Below are 24,746 nucleotides of genomic sequence, written 5' to 3'. Positions count from 1 at the left end.
TTTGTCTGTTTCTAATTGTTGCAAGCATAAACTTTACAAAGATCTCCTTCTCAACATTTAAAAAAAAAAAAAATCTGAAGGTGCAGCCAGTCTTGGCATTAATCTAGATGTTTTTGTTTCCACCACATCTGGTTTTCTTTCTAGAAAACCAGATGTGGTGGAAACTAATGAAAACTAAGTCAAGCTTGATCACAATGGACAGTGAACCTCTGGAACATGAACTCACTGCAAGATCTCAAATGGACGTAGATCTGGTCTTTGACTGGGCCATTTAAAGGATGATTACCAAAAACATCTATTAAAACTAAACCGTAGCGTATTTTTGAGTTGTTTCTTTAAACTAGAGCAAGTCACAATCTTCCAACTTGAGTCATCTTCTTCATTTGGGATCTCTGTTTTCAAAGCTTAATTTCAACTTGAAAAGACGTCAAAAGGGAAAATCTCCATCGGCTCCAGTTGCTGTCCAGCCTTGTGTGTTTGTGAAGAGGCTCCTGGGAGTCGCAGCTCAGGGATTTAAGAAACTTTCATCTATATATGTGAAGAATGACTCAGAAAATGACCATCGAGGCCAGAGGGGCTTTATTTATGGGGAGATGACACAGACAGAGGGACAAAGGTCAAAACTCACACACATATACTCTTCCTCCTGTGTCTTTTCTTTCCTCAGAGCGTGGGAATCGGCTGAAGGAGCCAGAAACATCACACCAGGAAGGCCAGGTTAGCGCAGACCATTGCAGAGAGATCCAGCAAGTTTAGCGCCAAATGTAAAAACACGAGGATGCACATGTGCGTGAGCGACCATTTGCTTGCTTTACGCCTAAAGACTTTTGTGCATTTGATCTGAAAGCAGCAGAAAAACAAGCTGCTTCCCTCCTCATCCAGCGCCGTGCCAAACAGATCTTTCCCTCTCACTCGTTTGTCCTGAACGCTCGCGCTCTCTGTGTTTAAATGTCATCGCGACTGCACACACAAAAGAGGGTGGCCGGGCCGCAGGGTGGCAGAAAAACAAGCACCGTGGTTATTTCTGTCGATCTCAGCGTTGTGCAGAGAGAAAATAAGACTGCAAAGTTCAAACTGAGTGAGGCGAACTCACTCGTCCACCTTTACTCTGCACCTCAGCTCAAACCGGCGGCCATATTCCCACAAGAAATCCTCTAATTTCCGAAGTTCTGCGTGTTTTCAGATAGATCCAAGTTTCTGAGAGACAAGTGCAGTTTCCTGAGTTATAGGAAAACTTGAGACAGAGATCTAAACATGAAACTCTTAGAGGTTTCAAAGCTCTGCAGATTCGTATCTATTTCTGCCACGAGGTAAAACAATCTTTAAGGTGTAAAAACTGACAGATAAACATGAAGCCACAGATCTAACAATGAATAATATCCACTCTGGAGAAAAAATGTCCCTCATCACTTTGTTCTTTCCGTTTTCTGTCTTCCTTCTGTTCTTTATTTAACTGTGTTGTTTTTATTTCTTTATCTTTCCTTTCTCTATTCCCATGTCTTTCCATCCATTGGATTCCTTCCTTTTTTCAACTTTCTTTGCTCCTTCCGATCTCTTTTCTTTTCCCTTCTTTCTGTCTTCTTTTCCTTTCTCTTCTTTCTCTCCTTCCATCTTTCCGCTTCTCTCAGTCCTTTAAGCGTTCTTTCTTTCACTGATTTGTTCAATAGCTGTTATCTTTCTTTTATTCCTACCTTTCTCTTAATTTCTTTGTCTTTTCCTTTCTACCTTTCATCTTCATTACTTTAATGCTTTTTTATTTTTCTGTTTTTCATCTGTTTCCTTTCCTCCCTATTATCCACCTGTTGTTTCTGCTGTTCCCTTGCTCATTCTTTTTATTTAATCCTTCCTTACTTTCTACACATCTTATTTTTTGTATTAATTCGGTTAATATTTTCTTTGTCTTGATTTCTTTTTGCTTCCATTTTTAATTCTAACTTTTCAATATTTCAATATTGTTCAAAATTTATGTAGCATTTTATTCTTATCTACTTTTTATTCTTAACTTCCAAGTTTTCTTACTTTGTTTTTCTCATTTGTTCCCTTTCATTCGTCCCTCTTCTTTCCTTTCATCATCCATTTCTTTGTTCCTTTATTTTAACATATTATGTAAATCATAAGATACTGATACTTTTATAAGTACCTGTTGTTTTCTACTAACAGATTATTCCATCCTTTATAAAAAAAAAAACATAAACTTTTTCTCATCTTCCAGGAAAAGAGCAGATCAAAATGCTGTTCATCTTGGAGAAAACTGAACTTTTCCATGGATTTTATGTTTTTTTTTTAGATACTGTTAATAATAATTATAGGTCATACAAACCAGCTGGGAGATGAACAGATGAACTCGATCTGTTTGCGTGTTTGACGTACCTGCAAACTTCCATAAAAGGCCGGCTGCTCTTTCTATTAACCTGACCGATCTACTGCGGCTCTCCGTTCAGACGGAGCGGGCAGCTTGTGTCCAACATCAACATCTGATCACAGAGCAGCTCTAAATATAGCCGGCAGGAGTGGAGCGGCGCAGCCAGTCGCAGCAGCTGGGGTATTTATTATTTTTCTGTCACCTCTGACTTAAAGGCGGAGGATCGACTCCTGCCCCAGAACAGAGCAGACAACTGAGGTTTAAAAACAAAAGATTTGGTTTTATAAGGATTATAAATTATTATTACTAATTTATTTCAGTTTAAAATGAAGGGAAGAGTTGAAAAAATACAACTTTCAGTGTTTAAAAATCTGGATCTGGAGTATATCATCAGAGTAGATCATTACAAGCAAATCCAGTTCAAAATAAAGAAAAACATCTAAACAAAGATGCTTTGTCTTAAAGCAGCTGAGTGATGGGAATCACATTTTTTTTCTCTTTATTTTCCAGAAAATATTTGACTCAAACTTAATCAGTTTTACAAAAACTGGAGAATTTATCGAAGTAAAAAATAAAAATATGGAATAACGGACAGAAAAGGTGGATAAAAAGACAGATGGATGGATGAACAGATGGATAGATTGATGGAAAGACGGGAAACTGTGTTTTAACGCAATCAGAAAGTTGTGGGTTTTATTCCAGCCTCCTCCTCCTTTACGCCAATGTGCCAATAGATAGACCCACTGCAAAAACACAAAATCTAACCACGTATTTTTTCCTGGTTTTATTGCAAATATCTTCCAGTTTTTATCAAGATATAGATACAGTGTTTTAAGTAAATAACATATTAATATTGATGAAAAATAGCTTGTTTCACTGGCAGATTATTCCATTTATAACATGAAAAAATGTCTTGTTATAAATTAAATAATCTGCCTGTGGAACAAATATTTTTTAAATCAATAATAAGGACTTACAGAAACAAGGCTCCATATAATAGGTAAGAATGTAAACAGATGCTATTTTTAATCAAGGAATAAAAAAACAAAGTCCTGGAACACTTTCCATGTTTAAATTTATTTTAGTATATTTATCATGTACTTTCAAATCCTTGAATCCAGAGCCATTTATTCCATTTAATCCATTTATCTTGATACATTTCTTGTCATGGTCAAAATCTTGAATTTAACATTACGATGTTTAAAAATACCGTTCGTTATTTTCTCGCTATTTTCTCCACTGTTTGTTTAACGAGACAATCAATGAATCTTAATAAGTATGAAAATATGATACTGTAAGCAGTTTAGTGACAGAAATCACACTTATTTATGTGACTGGTGTCCTACAGAAGCATATTATAAATGGTTGATACGCGTATCATTATGAAAGTGTTTCATATCAGTCAAAATCGATATTATTGATTCGATTTTTTGTTTTAAATATTTGAAATACTGCCAAACCTTTCCAGTTTTCACTCCACAGCGATTTTTTAAAATTTTTTATCTTTAAGTAGTTATGAGGCACAGTGGCAAAATCGCAAAAGTTACTCAACAGCTCGTTGCTAGGCAACCGCAAGTTACTCAACAGCTCGTTGCTAGGAAACGAAAGAGTGGGAGAGCTAGTTGAGCCCACCAACCTAGCTTAGTTAGCCATGACAGGTTGAGCAGCTAAAACCTTTCCTCTGACTACATCTCCCAGAATGCTGTGCGGTTCTGAATCGGAGTTCAGTGAAATGATTGAATATTTTATCAGACGAATCTATTGATATGTTTCTATCGTGATATTGTTATTGATTTATTATCCATGCTTATAAAAATGGATGTGTTTTTCAAGAGCGGTATTTGTCTTATATAAAAAAGATGTAATAAATAGTTTTTCTTGTCACTTTTATTGTAAATGTACCACAAAATATTATGGTAAAACTTTAAGTCCAAGTACCAGACATGTCTGGATTGTGACTCTAAATCTGGGCCGTCAAACTCAGTTTCATTTTGGGACATATCAAAACTCTAAATGTTCTTAAAGGGCTGGTGTGCCAGAATATATTGATAAAACCCATTAATTTAAGATATCAATAAATAGTTGTTTCAGAATTCAATAAGTGTCTCTAAAAATTTAATATTGAACATCTTTTTACACTGACTGTTTTTGTGTTTGTTTTTTGCTATTAAAATCACAGATTTTGTGTGGAAAAATATATATATATTTGTAAGCAAGTTTTCTTATATTTGAGCTAATGTATGATGTTAGATGTGATTTGTTTTGTATTAATCACTGTATCGGATACAGTCTATAACTTGATATCAAGTAAGACTGAGGCAGCAGTCACTAAAAGCCAATGTTTCTGGCCAATTTTCACACAAATTTGATTTGGCCCCCGGGCCTCGAGTTTGACACACATGCTCTAAATCTTACATATAAAAGGTTCGTAGATTTTACTCAGTGGAGCTGTAGAGGTTAAACTTTTTGGAGTTTGCCTCAAAGGTTGATTTGCTCCTCAGGATGGGTATCGATCATATCTGCAGCGATTAGCTCTGCGCCTCCAGCGAGGCAGGAATCCATACAGTGGCTGATCAGCATTAACATCATTAGATTCTGGTTGAAAGGGTAACGCACCAGGACAAACCACTCACACACACACACACACACACACGCGCACACACACACACACACACACACTCAGAGAGAGGCAGTGTGTGTGTAATTACAGGCCCCAGCAGCAGAGATCTAGATTTGGCTCTCGCATCGACCCAAAAATCAAACAACCCGGCATCACACTGGTACACAACTGGAAAGGCTCGTTCGGGCCAACAACACACACTCAAACACACACACAGACGAAGCGTCTTTGCCCAGCAACAGGACAGGCTCAGAGCGCTCCTCTAATCATGCACATATGGCACTAATTGGAGCCGTTCAGCGCAGGGTGATTGAGGCTGTAGGTGAGGAACGAGTGCGCCACTTCCTTCCCTAATTAGCTCAGAAGCAGCCAATCACATCTCTGATCAGCAGGACACGACAAGATGGAGACAATGTCGGCGTGGCGGGGTCTTATATGTGCTTATGTGATTTCATCATGTTAGGAACTGAGGTTCACCGTCATGACTGACTCTCTAACTGACTAAATCAGTGTTGAATTCAACAATATGCTGACTAAATCTGCAAAGAAAGGAATCAGGCTAACGTTAAATACATAACTGTCACTCAACACTTACAGACATTCTGCTCTGAATATGGTCTAAACAAAGTTTTGAATGAAAAGGAGTGATTTGGGGAAAAAGCAAAAGCAACTAAGCATCAATCACCATCCATACAGATACATCTCTAAACACAAAACAGGAAAGAAAGAAACGTATATAAAGTTTGTACTGTGAGAAAATATTGAGCTCATTATATGATCTGTCAGACAATATAAACATTTATAGATGGCGTAGTTTAATGTGAGCACAAGACAATATGTTGAGGAAATGCAAAAAGGAAATATTAGATGAGAAAATAAATCCATGTATGATTAAAAAGTAAGAGTAAATTTGTCACCCCACACCCAAAGTAAAAACGTTTCTGTACTTTTTCCTGCTACAATTTTTTGGTTTAATGATATGCAGGTTTTTTGTTTTGTTTTTTCTCTAAAAAATAGGAAAATATATTTAAATAAAAAGAAATTAAATAAAAAAAAATCCAGATTGGAAAATAAAATGTAAAATGAAATGGGTATAGTGTTGAATTAATAGGGTTGAAAATGAAATCAGATCATTTTTCTCAGGCTTATCTACTATTATTTTTCTCTCTGCAGAAACAGGAAGTTCAGTAAATCCTGCAATAATCCAGCCTGACCCGCCAAATATAAAAAAAAATACTTCTTTAAATCTCATTACCGTAAATACCAAAACATTTTCATCAATTAGTCCATCCAGGTCCAGAGAAAAGACTCACTTCTGGCTTTAGATGAACTACTCTACGGTTTTATACCAAACAACAGTAGGAAGCACAGTGAAAGAAATGAAGTAAAAAAAAAAATGTAATAAAATAAGAATTAAACATAGCTGTCTTTTTGTCAGAAGGATATAAAGCACACAGTGCAGGACCAGATTGGGATTTCATCCTGCATGAGTTCTGATCCAAGTTAAATCCAGTTTCTTACTTTGTTCTTTCAGTCCTAACAGACTGTCCACAAAGCTACTAAAATGCTCCCAAAATCAGCAAACTTTACATAAAACGATTCAAATAAAACCAAGAAAGCAGAAACATAAATGTTTTTGCACTAAAAGTAAAAAGACCTGCAGCAGAGGCACAAAGCCCCACTTATTAATATTATTTTCCCCTTTAGTTCATTTAAGTTATTATAATAAAAAATAGAAAAAAACTAAAACATCATATCCTTACATGTCTTCAATAAACAAAGAAAATGTGGATTATCAAAACTCCCACCTACACTTTCCAATTTATTTACATTGTAAGTTGGGAATTCACTATATACCTTTAATTAATTTTCCTCATCGTCAATGTCAACTGCAGGAACTTCCATCATATATAATAAACTCGGTCTCTTTTATTTAAACGATGCAAGGACTTATATTTATGTTTCAACAAAAACTGAACAGTTCCCTCAGTTCCCCGGTTCCTACCTGGCGTCCTGCTGCGTATGCGGACCCCTCACGACTACGTCGGTGATAAAATTCACCTGTGACTGACAGCGTGGGACCGGGCCTCATGTGGACGCCTTGCTTCCTCGCTCATCAAAACTCTGCGCTTCTCGCCTGCTGCTCCCCGGGGCACAAAATGAGAGAACAAGGCTGCTTTGCTGGGCTTTAATTTGCCCCAGAGTGGATCATCATTCCTGGAGTTGCAGAGATGTCAGGATAACACTCCAGTCCACTCTTCCATCTGCAATACCCAACAGCACAGTGACAGAAACACAATAATGCTCGTCTGCTGACGTCAGTTAGAGTTTCGTGGCTTGTCACTGAAATGTCAATCGACCCGCTGCCTCGCAGGCCTGAAATTATTCCCGGCCCAACGCTCCGTTCGCTGCAGTTTTGTTTTTACACCAAAACAGAGACCAAAAACTTTTACAAAACTGATGCCATATGAATCAAATCAAAAAGAAACCAGCTGGCTCGGCTTGTGGGACTTCTGCTGAGACGTGTTTGTTTGTAGGACCGGAGCAGAAAGACTCCGGGGGGAAACTCTGCGGTTCAGCAGGATGAGGCTGTAACTGCGAATTGGAAATGATTTGGGAGCAAGGCCAGGGAACAGCCATTGTCACGTCAATATTTCCCGTCAGCCGTCACCTCGGGTCAAAAACCCGGAACGGACGGGTGGCTTCTCAGAAAAAAGAAAACAGCAGATAAACGAAGAATCTTTGGGTCTTTGTTGGTTTAAGATCATGTCTGCTTAAAGAGGAAACTGAAGGGATTCGTGGCATCAGAGTGGAGAAGAATAGCAACAGTTTACAGTAAGAGAGCCAAAAAGAAAGGAGGCAGCGGTAAATAACTCCAACAGGGAACACCAAGTGCCGCTCACTGTTTAAATTCTAAGCTGTGAACGCAACTAATTACAGTTTGTTGACATGTATATTGAATATAAAAGACTCGACTATGTATGGAAAAGATGTTTGAGGCTGAGGTGAAAAATGTGAGGTCATTTCTAAAACCTTCTGGGTTTGGCAGAGCTCAGAAATGCAATATTTGAACAAATTGTGAGTCATTATACTTGAAGAAGCTGCAGGTGAGTTTCTTTAAAAATTTAAATATATAAATGAATCTACTTCTATCATTAGTTGATGCAATAATTACAGCCACAAAAAAGATTTTCAGAAGACCTGAGAACAAATTACACTGAGAGATTATTAAAAAATCTAGACTTTAAATTGAGCATATTTTGTCCGTAAATATAAAGAAATATTGTTTGCAGCAAGGCATAATTCAGTCCAGCATTTGCACAAATATTTAAAAGAAAAAATGAATACCATTCATTTCTTTGTGGCTTTTGTTTAAAACAATAAAATACAAAAAAAATGTGCTTAGTCTCACTTTTTCCACATAAGGTCAAGTTGGTTTGCATGTTTTTTTCTTTTCCAAAATGTGAAATCTTGATTTGAAAACTGCAAACATGAACTCAGATCATCCAAGCACAACATTAAATGTTTGATTGATGATCGGAGTACACAAAACAAAAAGAAGGAATCTGTGAGCGGAAAAATACTTTTTCCCAGTACCGCATCTCTTTGGTGCAGAAACTGGACTGACATGAGCCAGATATGAGCTATTAAATCGCTCCAGCAGAAAATTTGTCACAGGAGCTGCAGGGAATCTGCCTGCACTTGGAGAATATATGAGAAAGCAGCAAGAGCTGCAGAGAGATGATGATAATTAGAGATGACTCGTCATCTCAGAGCACGACTTCATCTGCCGACGTGACTCCACCTTTCCACACCACCGTCTAAAGCACCGGCAGGTTTGACTTTTGACCTCATGTAGACTGCATGTGTGTCAGGTTGTGGCATGTTGGCAAGCGGCGCAGCTCTCAGAGGGCAGGGCGACCTGCTGCATCAGTGTCAAAGGTCAGCTTTTCTTTGCTGCTGCAAGGGTCAAAAAAATCTCAGGTGAGATTCCAGTCAGTCAAACTAGATGTGGCTCCACATTTATCTGTCATTTTGGTCATGAAAGATGAGATAATTTCACTTCCTCGTGGTTAAGCTCCTTATGTGAGGAGGACTTTTTGCAAAGAATGCAGGAAACTACATTAGTTGAATACATTAAAAGACGCAATTAAATAATTCAATTCCTTTCATGAATAATAAGATACACGTTTTCTTGCTTAAAATGCAGTAACAGCATTCCTTTAGTAGATTATTGATCATTTGTAGCAAAGGATGAATCTGCAGCTAAAAAAAACCAATTTCTAACATCAACATGTGAAAAGTCCAGCTGTTTCTGTTTGACTTAACATCAGCATAGGGTATCGCTGATCTGCTGTTTTATGGTTAAGCGGTGAATAACTTGATGCATAATAGACAACTTTTTTTTTTTTGAATATAATTTGAACCAATTGAAGCCACTTAAGGAGTTCTCAGTAGAGAATATTTACAGAAAAATAAGTTTTTTTAATCTTCAATGAAAAATGTAAATATTTTTAAATAAAATTTTGGCTTCATTACCGCTCTGAATGTGTTGTTCTTTCAGCAACTCGCCTATTTTCAGAGTCTGTTTACTTCACTTAATGATTAATTAATTAGTAAATTAGTTGACAATTATTTCAATAATTGATTCATCACGATTCATCGTTTCAGCCCTAACTGAAGTTAATATTTGCACCTTGATTGACTGATTTTTTCAATCTCATAACCTGTCAATCAACAGATTGCACCTTGATTTACTTCCTCTGAGTTTAATAAAAACTAGGCTGCTGAAACTGGGCTTATCTTAATTCCTTTATTTTACATTAGATCCAACTCTTCCTACGCATCTGGAAAGTATTAAAATGAATTAATTAAAATCAGAAATGTGATTCATTTCCATATTACTGCTACCATAAGAAATACACTTGAAACTTTTTTACATGTTTTTACCCTGAATGTGTGCGCTGCTGTAAATCTGTACAAGCAGCCAAAAAGCAACAGCTTCTATACGTAAACATAAAATTGGACGACCTTTTAACAACCCTGCGCTTTGCATGGGAGAAATAAACCATCAACTGCATAGCTGCCATGACGTTTGCAGAGAAAAGCCCTAACACAACATAAATCACCACGACTTTCTCAGAAACAGCAACACTGAGCGCCTCAGACTGAGACATCAGCTGCAGGAGGAGCAGCAGCTTCACTGCCTCGCTTCTGTCAACCTACACTTCAAAAGTCAAAAACACCAAACTGCTTGTTCCCAGGAAGACAAGCTTCTCCTAACTGCATGAGTCAGAGTCTAGTTATCATGGGGAATCCCTGCTGAGAGATTAATCACAACGTAATGAGCAACTCCGAGTCTGACTTCAGTCTTTATCATCATCCTCATTATTGCTGAGGAGACACGTCCGCAACTAAAAAGAGCAATCAGAGGCAAAAACGGGAGAAAATGTGAGATACAGACGTGGAAAAAAGTAGTGCTACTTCTCTGGTTATAAACAAATAAAAAAACAAAAACACAATAGTCACTGAAATAACTTGGAGCTGGCAAAAGTAATGATGAAGAAAAATTTACTGGAAAATAATCAATGAAGTGAGATTTTAAGAAATTCCAAATACTGAACTTCTTAATTCGAAGAAAGTGCAACAACTGCTAAGAAAAAAAACAAAAAATAAATAATATTGTTACTACTGACTGATCTAAAACAGGAAATATTTAGCAGAGTAAAAAAAAGCTCCTGTACGCATCATTTTATAGCGTATCTAAGCATCTTTCTGTAAGTTACTTTGTCCGTTTAATTTAACTTTAGTTTCCGCAAAAAGGCAAAAGAGAAAATAAATGTATAGTAAAAAAGTGGCTATAAATAAAAATAATTATTAATAGATAACTGCAGAACTTGAAAAATAAAAATGAAACTAATTAACAAAATATTAGAAATAAAATAATGTTAAATTAATGGAGTTGAAAATGATGATTGTCACACTGTATAATAAAATAAGTTGGGAAAATTATTATTATTATTATTGTTGTTTATTTGGCACATTTATTACTTTATCAAGCACTATATTTATATATTTATCACCAGTTTTGGCAGGACTGAGCTTCCGTAAGGTCAGCAATGAAATTAAAGCAGCTTTTGAAAAAGAAATCCCCTGAATATGCTTAATATACAGCTAAATATTTGATGACATTTGGAAAAAATCTTTTTTTTTTTGTCAATAATCTATAAAAAAAAACATAAGAATATCCTGAAGTCGTGCTCAGTTGTTGGAGTTTTAATGGGAATTCAGTGATTCACACTTTGTTTACTGTGTCAACCTGCATTTCTTTGGTAATTAATGTCATGATTAGATTAAAATAGAAATGTTTCCTTCAAATGAATTGTTTTATTTCATAGAAACTCTTCATTATAAAGTTTAAAATGTTTTAAAAGCAGCCCGATCATTACAGACAACCTACATGATTGACTTTCCCTGTAATGATCAGCAAAAAAACTTTAAAAATCGTCATATTTGCGATTTTCTGAAAGAACAAAAGTCAGACAAGAAGAGCTCAATCTCAGAGCAACAATGAAATTTCTGAAATAAAAAGAAGAAATGTAAACATTTATGTTTTGGATGACAAATCTCACTAACTTATGAATTATCCTCTTTAACATTGATGGCAAACACATCAGCTGAACTCTAAGATTTCCTTTTTTGTTCAGGTACAAACATCTGTTCTTCCCACAACGACTATCGAAAACATCAGCTCCTGTTTGAAAAAGGAGAATTTAAAAGTCACGTAGGCGAATAATTAGCCACTAATCATCCTTTTCCACACAGTCAACGGCCCCTTTAACTAAATAAGAAACAAAATGACGTGTTCCCCTTTCCTGAAAATGTAGGAAAAGATTGCATGAATCACTTCAAACAGATTCTCCTGCTCTTTCTGCTTCGACTTCATCATTAGATACGTGTGGTAAATCCATCGTACCTATAAATATGTTCAGCTCAGCATTCGTTTGCAGCGTGCCCTTGATTTTTCCCCCTTTTATTACAGGGTTGACATTATAAAGTTACTTTGATCCTTTCCCCACCTCCCCGCTGATGGCGTCATTACTTTCTGGAAGGTCAGCCGCACAGTCAGTGTTTCCTTCTGTGACTCGTAAGGAGGCAGACAAACATCTGGTCCCAGTAACGTGTCGTCATCCCGCAATCACTGACAACAACTTTAGTTTCAGTTTGCCCACCATGTGCTTCTAATATACAGTAAAAACCTTCAGGAATTTCATCTTTTAGTTACTGATTTCCATTTGGAGCTCTAAAATATAAACTTTGATTCCAGTTTCTTTTTTGGGACTGTAATAAATACCCTTTTGAGGAGGTAGTAAGTTTTACCTCCTTGTCTGAGTTTTCATAAACAACATGATGTTTAAATTAAATGACAAAAATAAGGAATTACTTGGTTCTGATGTGTTTGGGAAACTCTGGAAATCATCACCTCTATAACTTATTTACTGACTCTCATTCCTCTCAGCAAAATTAAAGAGGCATGTGAATCTGATTTAAGATTCAATGCAGATCAATAAAAACTCTACACTGTTACACTGTCAAGACGCCACTGTGGGAAAAAACAGGAAAAAAAAGAATCAAACGGATTTTTAATCACACAGTTTTAACATCATGCTTGCAAAATAGATTAATGTTAAGTTTAAAAAAATCATATTCTAACACAGATTCTACATTTTTACTTTCATAACACTGCAGAAATAATGTTCATAAAAGGCTGAGCAGTTAAACAGGAAACAGTTTGTGAAGTTCTCAGATGAAGTATCAGAGCTCAAACTGATTCATCATTGAATGTGGAGTCCCACAAGGTTCCATGTTCGGATCTAAACCCTTTAAGGTTTACGTTATCATCTGTCAGGTATAAAGTAAAATAAATTAGAAATGAAATATCTTGATGGACTAGAATATAGAATAATTTGGATCAGGAGTTAAAAAAGTTATAAAACTATTTAGATGCACTGAATTTATGAACTAAGGTTTTAGATATTTAGATTAATTTTGTTATACTGTAACATGAAAGTTTAATTTCTTCTTTCTCCTCATGAAATGCTGAAAAGTTTTAAAACTTGTGTTAATGTTACGATAAAGAGTAAATACTAGTATGCTTTAATGGAATTAGTAAAATAAGAGATGAAAACAGCAATAATGACATCCTCCTGAGGGAGAATGTGATACTATCCTTGTTAAAGGATATTATCATTCAACAAGCAACCATATTACTTTATGGTTTTATTTACTGGAAGCTGAAAAGTTTGGTGACTGTTTTTCTAATAATCAGAAGCTTTAAGTATGTCAGTAATCGTCACATCAGTCCAAATGATTCACCACTTCGCTCCTGGAACAGACCAAAACGACGTGATTCAACTGGCCTTTTCCACAGAAATCCCTGTGAGACTCGCACAGAAACTCTGTTCTTCCTGTGGAAACTCGAGAAGTGAAACCATCGACAGGAGCTGCTGGTCGTCTGTTCTGACTTTATCCAACACTCATCCACAAAACAGGACAGGAATGATCTGGAGAGACCATCTCCAGGATTTACCTTTCCTCTATCCAGGATCTGTAGAGCTTTAAAATCAGAAAAAGAGCAGCTGACCCCACACATGCTGGACACAAACTTTTAAGTGCTACAAAGTGCTTTGAGTGAAAACCAGTCGCTAGGGAGACAGTTTAAACTTCCTCCAAGCTTTGATGGCCTATCTATAATAAAAATCATTGGACATGAACATTTCTACTGAAAGTGCTTAAAGCTGAAGTCAAATTCCTTGCTTGTGCAGAAAATCTTGATTCTGACTCCCTACAGTTCATTTGACTCCATTGGTTTCCTGGATCAGCCGTTTTTTAACTCTAGTCCACAAATTATCATCATGTTGGAGATGCAGAAGCTTAACATCGGCCTGATTTATCCACTCTGAATGTGTCATGTTTGAGATCTCTGACCCGAAAACCTCCTTTTTCATTACTTTATATGCAGCCGAACAGCATAATGCTGCCACTACCATGATGAACAAACTAGGGAAGATTTTTTCCTTGCTTATCTTAGTATATTTGAAATACAACAACTTGCAAGCAACTTTCCAATAAAATATTGGAGCTTGTTTTTAAGTCAATAAAAATAAGCAACTGATTAAAAAAAAAAGATTAAAAGCCCCAAAGTAATGATATTCACGTCAGTGATAAAAGCATTTAAACTTGTGATGGGCTATGTGGATCAAAACCCTGGAAGTTTCTGCGAGGCTGTGATTAAGTGCATGAAAAGGTAACAGGAGCCGAGAGTCGATGCTCCATCCGGATTTTTAGGAAATCAAATTAAAGCAGTCTGACCTCAGTTCAAACCCGACAGATTCAAAGACTTGTGAGGGTAAAACATTCAGAATATCTACAGCTGGTGCAAAAGTAACGTCGGTGTTGAACAGAAATAATTCAGAGATATGTGTCGAAAAGATAATAGCAGCCGTTCCTGAAGCGAGAGTCGATGTGAGAGTTTGATTCTGGTTGTGTTTCATTTGGATTAGGATTCATGTTTTTACTATTTGAGAACGTGCTTAAAAAAGCTTGAAAAAAAATCCAAGTATGTTGCAGAATAAATAAACTATATTTGAACACCACAACTTCACAGTTCACATTTCCTTTCAATAAATTAGAAGATTTGTCAAATTAAAAGTATATTTTAAAATATTCTGATCAGAAAAGCATCATAATAAACTGACATGAAGCTTTAAAAACATTAGACTGTGTGTAATTAATCTATAAAATGTTTCTTCACTTAGAGAATTTACTGAAATAAAACAACTTATAACTTATATAACAACAATATTCTAATTCATTGAATATGACTGCATGTAGAAATCTTCCCTGGGTGGATGACCTAAAATAAAATAAGTCTTACGCCAAAGACTCACATCTTTCTCCTCATATAAATGAACATAATTTCTGCAACTTTGCATAAAACCAGCTTTCCATTGTGTAGCAACACTTTGAAGTTGTGTAACAACTACAGCTGGACTGATGTCACATCGGTCTTACCGCCTACGCTTCTGGACGATATCTATGGGCCGGTTGACGGCGCACGGTGACCCGCAGATGTTCCCGCTCCGCACTTTGAAGCAGCGATCCTGGACCGAGGGCGCCAGGTACATACAGTTAGTCGGTAAACTCATCTCTGCGATTCCTGTGAGTTCCCCCTCTGCTTCGGTTTCCACTAATTGTCCTCCTCCTCCTCCAGCGAGCGTTCCTCTGCTCCTCGGCTCCTGACGTCTCTCTGCTCCCCTCTGCAACATGTCTCCAGTGAGACGCGGGCGGACGGAGGGAAGCCCTCCATGGCGCGGTTCGGGGGCATGACTCCAGTCCGAGGGACGGGAGCGACAGGGAATGAAAGCAAGGTGGGATTCAAAGAGTTATTTCCTCCACGGCATGCTGCTGCTTCATGTGGTGAAACAGAGGCGACCGGCTCCCAATTCACATGGACAAGTTGAGAGCTGAACTCTCCTTGTAATCCCTCCCTTCACGGCTCACTCGCTGTGGCTCTTTCTGGGTGCCTCCGCCTTCCAGGCTTAAAAAAAACAAACACATGCATGTACAGTATGTGTGGCGAGAGACGAGAGCAGCCTTCAGCTGGATTTACTGCACCACGGTGAATACTCTGTGGTGTTTGAACTCTGCTGCACGCAGGCGGTTTTGTCTGGGGCTCAACAAAGATACACACCTCTCAGAAATCGGAAAACCAAATCTGTTTTTGATCCCTCTTCGGTGTGGAAGTTGTTACTGGAAGAGGAAGAGTCGGATTAGAAAGCTGCAGTATCAGAAAGATGTTTGCTTCTTCGTCTTTTGTACTTTTGAAGTCTTCTGCCACAAAAAACATTTATCACAACTCAAGTCTGGAATACTGACTAGGGTTCCAGCTCAGATGGGCAAGATGGTTGCTTCTGTTTTCCTCCAATTTTTTTTTTCACATGGTAAGGTAATTATGTCAATTTTTTGATCCGATTCTCCCTTCCAACAATCTTAACGACGCTCCGACTATCGGCATGGTTCTAACAATAATGCTAAAGGTGACCTAATATGCTTCCTTTAACGGGTTAAGATCAGTCTACGGGTGATACAAAATATGTTCATTGCGTTTTCTTCTTAAACAACAATATTTCAGTCTGCTCAGTTCTGTCTATTTGAGCATTTTTTAGAATGAGCTGTTTTAAGACATCTTGTCACTTTAAATCCAAATCTGTTTCTGCTGGCCACGCCTCCCAACTCAACGTTTAAACTCATACGTGAAAACGGCTGCAAAGAGATGCACAATTATACAATCTTCCATCTTTGAAAAGCAGAAGTGGCGCCTCCTGCACAACCAACAAGAACGCAGCAAGTGGTTTCTGAATGGTAAGTCAACATCTGAACATGTGCCTTTTCCAGCAGCCGTTGTACAGCACATACAGCAGTAAAACCAGCTGTATGGGTTACCTAGCAACCCAAGTTGAGCTTAGGTTGCTAGGTAACAGACTGGGGTTTTCTGAGGTTGCTAGGTAATGGGCAATGCCTGCTGATTTGTGACATTACAGGTCATTTTAGAGACACCCGAAAACTTTAACCTATTGATAAAAAACAACTGGGTGAGTTGTTCTGCTTGTAAACGCAATAGAAATCCAACTGGAGGTACAAAAACATGCAAAATCAAAATTTTGCATAACATCTTTAAAATTCAACTGACAACTTTAAAATCCTGCCATGTGAACCAACTAAATTAACCAATCAGAGACGGACTTTGGGAGAGAAGTAACTACATCACATTACACAGCCAATTTAAGGTTTTATACCTATTTATTTTTGCTACATTAATTAAACTATCCCATGAAGAAGATACTTCATTTTGTAACATTTACTAAGGCTAGTAAAGAAAACCACAGGTTTACACTTAAAATTTTAACACAACCCCTCTTTAGTTAACTTCAAAGACAGCAAAAGTTCACCTGGAAGGCGAGACGGCACAAGTTTCAGTGCTCAGTAACGGAAGCAGTGGGATCCCTTTCACCACAGGGACCGATTGGACTTACTGGAACCCACTGATGTCACAAAGTGGCAAGCTCCCCCACTGTCAACACTGCAGGCAAATATTTGTCTTCTGAGACAGCAAGAGATGGACGTGTTGGCAGTCACAAGCGGGAGTGGAGGTGGACGGCAATGACAGACCATTTAAATAAATAATTGTAGAGTCTAACCAGATGGGCTGATGTGGCGCTGACAGGGGGGCAGAGGCAGGGATTTCACTTTGAAGACCTCTCCACACCAGCATGGATATTTAGGAAAAACTGCACATTTTTTGTTGAGTTTGCACCAAAGTGGGGTTTTAAAGACCATCTGAGGTCCATGGAAAACATGCAGGATAGTAGTCAATGTTTCCAAGAATTGATCATTGAGGAAACGAAGCACAGCATGTCAACAGAAAAACCTCATGTCAGTGGTGGTGGAGGGTTGATGAGATGGGCTTGTTTTTGAGAGGGTTTGGTTTTTATGGGTATTGATTTACGGTAGGTTTCTGTGTTCAGTTGGATCTCCGTGTTGTCCCGTGTCGCCCCGTCTGCCCCTCGATTGTCCCTCATTTCCCCTGATGACCTTCCTTGTGCATTTAATCCCACCTGTGTTCCCTGCTCCTTGCCGGATCCTCGTTGTTTCCTTGTCAGGTTCTTGTCAATAGTTGTAGTCATTAGTTTGTTGTCACTACTGTCTGTTCAGGTAGGAGTTTACCAGTTGCTACCAGAGTTAGGGCCTCTGCCGCTGCCCCCCTGTGCTGCCTGGATTTTTGTACGCTGACATTTTCATTAAACTGATCTTTTTCCTTCTCAGCCGGGATCCTCCGCATTTATCCTCACCAATCCGCAAATCGTGACTGTTTTGTAGACCTGGGCACCTCAGAGTCAACCATGAACTCCTCTGTTTATCTGAATATTTGAGAAACAAATGTAATGCCAGTAAATCTGTAAATAGTACCAAACAGACCAAACCACTATTAGAATAAATGCAAACTCAAATGCCAGAGTTTCGACTACGATTGCACCTCGTTGTTTCAGCTTCCCACGCAGCATTTCCTTTGAATGTTTCAGATATCTTCCGCAAACAAGTGTAAGCAAACAGGAAATTTTCTGAGAATAAATTGCAGCGACATTAAACAGTGAATTCTGTAAACACTGAATCATAAACAGGCGGGGATGTACTGTAAATGGAGAATTTTCAACATTTACCTCCACATTTTTTACAAATACTACAAACAATACTACCAAAGCTACCATTTCCTTCTTAAATTTCAACAACAATATTGCATAACATTCTGATTATATCTAACTAACTTCATGACTTATATTATTTCTGTCCCAATTAAATTAAAAGTCACAGATGCCTGTGGGGTTACATCACTTGGCCTGCTGCTACACTAACGGCTCCGTTGTTCAAAAGTATGAGAAAAAGTCCTTCTGCCAGCATGTTTCAGAAGAGAAAAAATAATTATTTTCTGTCATTCCAGCATATTAAATTATTACCAGACCAGACCACTGACCTCTAGTTCACCACATGTGCATGTCTATACAGCATAATGATACAATTTCCTCATTTCTGAAAAATTAGAAGCAATGTGTTGTGCTATTAGTAACCATAAACAGGTTCACTGCAAAAACACACAATCCTACCATGTATTTTTGTCTTTTTCTGGTGCAAAATTAACTTACTTATCACCAAGATATAGAGCTTGTTTTAATCCATAATTCTTGAATACTGATAAAAAGTCCTGGTTCCACTGGCAGATTATTTCACCTATAACATGGGAAAATTTTATTTTTATAAGTGAAATAATCTGCCAGTGGAATTAATACTTTCTAAATTTATTCTAAGGAATTATTGACATTTAAAAACTCTCGTATCTTGCTTAAAAGTCACTTTTAAGTTAGTTTTGTCTTATTTCAATGGTACTAATATATTTGCACTAGAAACTAAAACAATTTTTTCCAGTGTTGCTGAAGCAAATCATGAGTATAATCACTTATTTACTTATATTAAGTGGAACCATGAGCTAAAATCCTCCATGGAAACTGAAAATGAATTTTAATTATGTTTTAAAATAATAAAAACAAAACTGACATGGGAAAGCAAGAGATCAATCAAGCACCCATGAGCAAAAACACGTCAAAAACATCAAATTCCCCTCCAGCTGCTGCAGATTGAAGCAGAGTTGTGATCCAGATTTGTTTTCTCATCTAAAGAGTTGGCCCTGTTGAATTTGCATGGCTTGATGAAAGGCTCCCTGTTATAATGTTTCCTCAGAAGCATGAGTAACACAATACTGCAGAACATCCCGTCCTGTTTATCAGCCTCCTGGCAGGAAAAGCACTAAAACCTCACACCTTTTATTAAAGGTAAACAGAACATAGAGCTAAACAGCACAGGTTTGTTTTAAATCATTAAGACCAGGTGGACATTTGCTTCTTGACAAACTGTCAGGCATCAGCGTCCAAATAAAATGAAAGCCTTGTTGTAATGTTTTAAGTGGTTGTCAATATTAGGCTTAATGAGGTACTTCTAAAGTTTTCTTTGGCTTATTTTTCACTCAGTGTGCAAATAAAAGACATGTGGATACACATCAGACTTTAGACTATCAACGGTAGCAGAACGTAACTGAAAAGTCATTTTTTTAGAGAAAAAACAGCAAAAACCTGACACTGAATCCGAAAGATTAATCAAACATAAAGTTCATCACACAATGTATTTCAATCTTATGCCTACAGTTCTTTAGAAATCAACTTGTCTGTCTGTTTAAATGATTAGACTAAAAAAAATGCAACATATTGTCCCTCATACCATGCAAAACCTAGCCAGGTATTTCTGGTTTAGTTTCTGGTGTGAATATCTCAAAATAAGACAAAATTAGCCTGCAAGTAACTTTTATCAAGAAATATGAGCTCATTTTAAGTCAATAATTCCTTAATATTGGTATAAAAAAGTCCTAGTTATAAGTGAAAATATGATCATATTGTTTGAAATAAATAAATCAAATCAAATAGCTTCCATCTAGGTTATTGCATGTTTCCACTCGTCACTCGTGACGATTTATTGCTGGAGACGAGCTCCAAGTCTTGTACAGTGGAAAGTCTCTAATGCCATAAACCTAATCTTTAGCTCCATCCTCAGATTCTCTAGGAAATTCAGGTCACTAAAAAACACTAATATCACATCTAGTCAGAGGAAATATAGCTCTGGAAAAAATCAAGACTACTTAAAATGATCAGTTTCTCTTATTTTACTTTTTATAGGTATATGCTTGAGTAAAATGAACATTGTTCTTTTATCCTATGAACTAATAACAACATGTATCTGAAATTACAAGCAAAACATCTGTATTTATTTGCAGAAAATGAGAAATGGTCAAAGTAACGAAAAACATGCAGCGCTTTCAGACATCAAATAATGCAAAGAAAACAAGTTCATATTCATTTAGAAACAACAATATTAATATTTTAACTCAATGTTGCACACTTAATAAATAATCATGATTTCACAGGGACGTTTTTTATTGTTGACAATGCGCTCAATTTCCGTTGGCTTGCTAAATATTTCCAATCTCGATCAAACAATTAATCATTCGTATCTTTTGCTCAAATATCCGACTATTCTACCGTAGCTGCGAGTGGGATCATGTAAATAGCAGCGTTAACTATTTACATGATCCCACTCTGTCTGTTAGCAACACAGACAGAGCAACAGTTAGCGCCTGCGCTGATCAGCCGTTACTGCGCATGAGTGCTCACTGTGGTCTACACGCCCACTGGTGGCGACCTGCTGTAACTACAGCTTAATGCCTCCTTCAGCCGAATAGAAGTGCAGCTTAATAATTTCTATGGTCAATAAGTTTTCAATGTAACTAAGGAATGAGAGGGCATGTAATTATTTCTGATGTCCATTCTGTCAAATCCAGAAGAGTTCAGAAATCAATATTTGGTGAAATAACCAGGAGGTTTTCAATGGGCTTCAGTGAAGTGGACTCTTAGTTTTTTTAGTTTTTTTTTCTTTGGCTCTATGTTGCTAATTAAAAAAAAAACAATGCTTTAAATCTGTTTCCAGGCATAGACAATGGATAAAGTTCAATCTGCAACAAGGGTGTGAATAGTTTTGGGCTTAAATGAACAAAGCACAGCGATGTAGAAACCTGGGGCACTCTGCCTATTTTTAACACAAACAAGCAACATCACGGCTGACAACCCCAGCATCACAATTATAAATCTAAAGTTACATTAAAATAAAACCCATTTTACTCCACCAGGCTTCTTGTGCAACATGGTTGGGAAACGTATCGGGCTCAGAAGCAGATGCTGGGGTCAGGGATTTACTGGGAATGAAGTGTTTGTTGGGCCACAGTGTAACCAAATCCCAGCAGCCAAATGACTTCTCCAGCCCAGCTGGCTTCTGGCTCCTATGACAGCATTACTTCTGCTAATGAGAACAAGCTGTGAGGGAGGAGTGTCATGAATGTGCATGCATCTGTCCCTGTGAGTGCGACTGACACTGTGTGTGTGTGCGTGTGTGTGTGTGTGTGTGTGGAGGGAGGGAGAGGGGTCAGTGCCAAGTTTACACTGATATGCTTTGAAGAACAGAGTCAGAAATTGGTCGGTGGTTTCATGATTGGGAGGAAGTTTGTAGGTGGAGAACTGGAGAGAAATGTAATAAATAATCACAGCAGGAGAGAAGAAGTGTGTCACGTTATGTTCCACAGAGAAATATATATGAAAGCAGTTTGAAAAGATACATCGATTTAATAATAATATCTGCATCCGTCACGATATTGAATAACATTTCAGATCGATTATCGGTGACAATGCGTCCAATCTACATTGCCAGATCTATTCAGTCTAATTCTATGCTTTATGATTTCATTTACATTCTATTTAGAAATCCTAACTGAGCTTTCTGAATCATTTTCAAAGAAGGTTTATTATTACGTGTCTGACATATTTTCTTTTCTGTTAGTTTCAGTTTCTTCATTATTTATTTCACATTTACTCCTAATTGCACCGACTGAACAAATTTAAATTGTTTTTACACATTTCACCAAGATGTGAAGCTTTTAGTGCATTCAAGTGTGCTGTTTAGTTATCAAATGAATGTGTAATTCATTATATTTATATCTGTGTGAAAAACAAAAGAAACATTTTAATAATTCAGCACTGTTCTTCTGTATCGGATTGGTATCGGCCGACACCAAACCTCAGATATCAATATCAGAAAATCCTTATTTCATTATTCTATAGAAGCATCAAGAAATTATTAACTGGTTTTTATGCTTCCAGCAATGTCGTGCTAAGACATTGCTGGAATGTCTTAGCACGTAAAAGTCAAGTAAAAGTCAAGTAAAAGTCAACTTTTACTTGACTTTTACAAGTCAAGTAAAAGTTTGTTTTTTAAGAAAATGTGGAAAATACAGCATTACCAGACGGTTGTACAAAATAATAAAAAGTCATTTGTTCTCGGTGAAGCAGAAGCAAAGGTTTCCTGCAAGACCAGAAAGTCTCCTTCACCTGTCGATGTTCATAAAAGTCTCATTTCTCTGCTTCTCGCAGCGTTCTGCTACCAGAAGCATTTCCAAAACATCTTTTGGTTTCTTTTGTTTTGTTTTCTTTCCTAGGTAGAATAGACACATTTCACACCAAACGTCCAGAAAAATCTCCTGCCTGAATGTTCAGATAAACATTGCCATGTTTATACTTGGATATAACTGACAGCTGAACAGCTTCAGGCAAAAAGAAATTACTTTTAAACCAGACTAAAATACTGCTTACGATTTTAATCAAAAACACACTCAGATATTCAGAATTAATCTCTTAGAAGCTTAAAAAATGTGCGATATCAAAGTAATCTTACTGTCTAAACGTTTAAATTTAAAGAAGTAATAATAATAAATTATTTTCTTTAATTATTAGAAAGTATTTTGGTTTATTCAGATTCATTGTCAGAGAGAAACCAGGTTTAATGGGGTTTTTTATGTGGAGTAGAATCAAATGTATGCTTTCAATTGGATGATTTTGATCAGGCGTACAGATTAACTGTTGTTCAACCTCGAGTTGAAAGTGCAATTAAACAAAACAAAAGAAATTAAAACTACTTTTCACCACGGAATAGCTGGCACATTAAATTAGCTCCACACTGACTTTCTCCTGCAGGACTCAATTCATGAACTCCCACAAAACAAACAACTAAGAGACGATTAGAAAATGTTATTTCAGAAAATTAAAAAGTTTCTGCTCTCCTCATTTAATTATACAATAGATTTTCTGTCAAAATTAATTAGCAGCAACATCAATCCTGATTTATTCAGTAAATAAATGCAATCACATGATTTTTGTTTTGAACTAATGTATGTTTCTCAGTGAATGACCACTAGAGGTCGCACTTTGCCTAGAAAGACAATGTGTTTCCACAGAAAGTCACATTATCCATTATGACAGCAGCCGGCAACAGAAACTGGTTCATGAAAGCTGTTATTCTGCTGATTTTGAGGCAAAAATAAAACTTCTCAGATTTGTCTTTCCCTCAGTAGCATCTAGTAGGTTAACTCTACGAATTGTTTCTTTTTTAAGTTGCATAAAACACAGAGGAATCAAAAAGCACCTACAGCGACTCTCTCTCTGGTGGAACAATCGATATGGATTTTGGGACGGGTGACGAAGGCAGGTTGCTGGGAGCGCGCTGCTTAGCCTGTGTGTTTGTACACACACAATGGGCGGGGAGCATGTGTCGCATTCACGTGTCGCGTTCAGCCAGGCTGGCGGGGATGGGGAACTATTCCAGGCTCAGCCCGTTTTATTTTGGGGGTCTGTTGTGTTGACGCTGCCCAACTGCCTGCCGCTCACCCCACCCCCACACCGTCCCGGTACGGACTGGTACTGGGAGCACTGGGCCTGGTGTGGGTCCTGAACTGGGTGGAGAGCCGGACTGCCCAGGTTCTACACTGCAAAACATCTGAAGGTGGTTTAAATCGAACGTGAAATCCACCTGCTGCCTAGAAAATGCAACTTAAATCGACAAGAAAAATGTTTTGGTTTTAATTCAGAAATTATTGATTTAATAACAAGACACAAGTTGTCTAAACATTGCTTTTTAAGTTCATTAATCTTGAATTGTGAGTTTTAACTTAATGCTGAAACTTAAACCAAATAATTATTTCACAATATAGAAAAAAAAAAAACTGCCTTCACCAGTTAAAGAGCCGCATTTCTGCTATCTCCACTCACAATATCGAGTTTAGATAACTACTTATTTTACTTTAGAATAATTTAAATTCTTGTTTCAAATTGCATGAACAAAATTTCTGATCTGATAATAAATTTTACTAAACATCACAGTGAATTCAGACAGAAACATTTAGTGTGAAGAGGACATAAAAATAAAAATTTTCCTTAATAACACTTAATAACTTGCTACATTTATTTGACTTAAAGAGTAGAAGATAGTTGACACAACTAAATGCAGCTCAAATGTTTTGGAGTGTAAACTTCATCACATCCAGTGATTCAAATTATATTTTATTCATGCATCTCTGATATTATCTTCCCTATATGACAGAACAAAAAATAAATGCATTAACACAAATTTCTACAGCTATAATAAAGTTTTCTGTGACGTTTTTGTGACTTCAACTGCAATACAAAGACGTCAGAGGTAATAAATAACCACTGAACTTTGTGA

General features: G+C 37.1%; 1 protein-coding gene across 9 annotated transcripts in view; it reads right to left on the bottom strand.

Annotated features, from left to right (window-relative positions):
- Positions 1-24,746, bottom strand: part of pde4cb (phosphodiesterase 4C, cAMP-specific b) — a 118,745-nt gene that overhangs the window by 26,898 nt on the left and 67,101 nt on the right. The window contains exon 1 of one of the 9 annotated variants that reach the window (XM_008406596.2): positions 15,057-15,407. The exons of 5 other annotated variants lie outside the window; for them this stretch is intronic. In XM_008406596.2, the coding sequence (XP_008404818.1) occupies positions 15,057-15,310 (254 nt within the window). In that variant the 5' untranslated portion in view covers positions 15,311-15,407. Of the gene's footprint in view, positions 1-2,370; positions 2,400-6,987; positions 7,228-15,056; positions 15,408-24,746 lie in introns of those variants that run through there. 3 more of the 9 variants (XM_008406598.2, XM_017304521.1, XM_008406603.2) reach the window with 3 other exon arrangements.

Source organism: Poecilia reticulata, linkage group LG4 (assembly GCF_000633615.1).
Source record: "Poecilia reticulata strain Guanapo linkage group LG4, Guppy_female_1.0+MT, whole genome shotgun sequence".
In the NCBI taxonomy this organism is placed as follows: Eukaryota; Metazoa; Chordata; class Actinopteri; order Cyprinodontiformes; family Poeciliidae; genus Poecilia; species Poecilia reticulata.
This window is presented reverse-complemented; position numbering and strand designations above follow the sequence as displayed.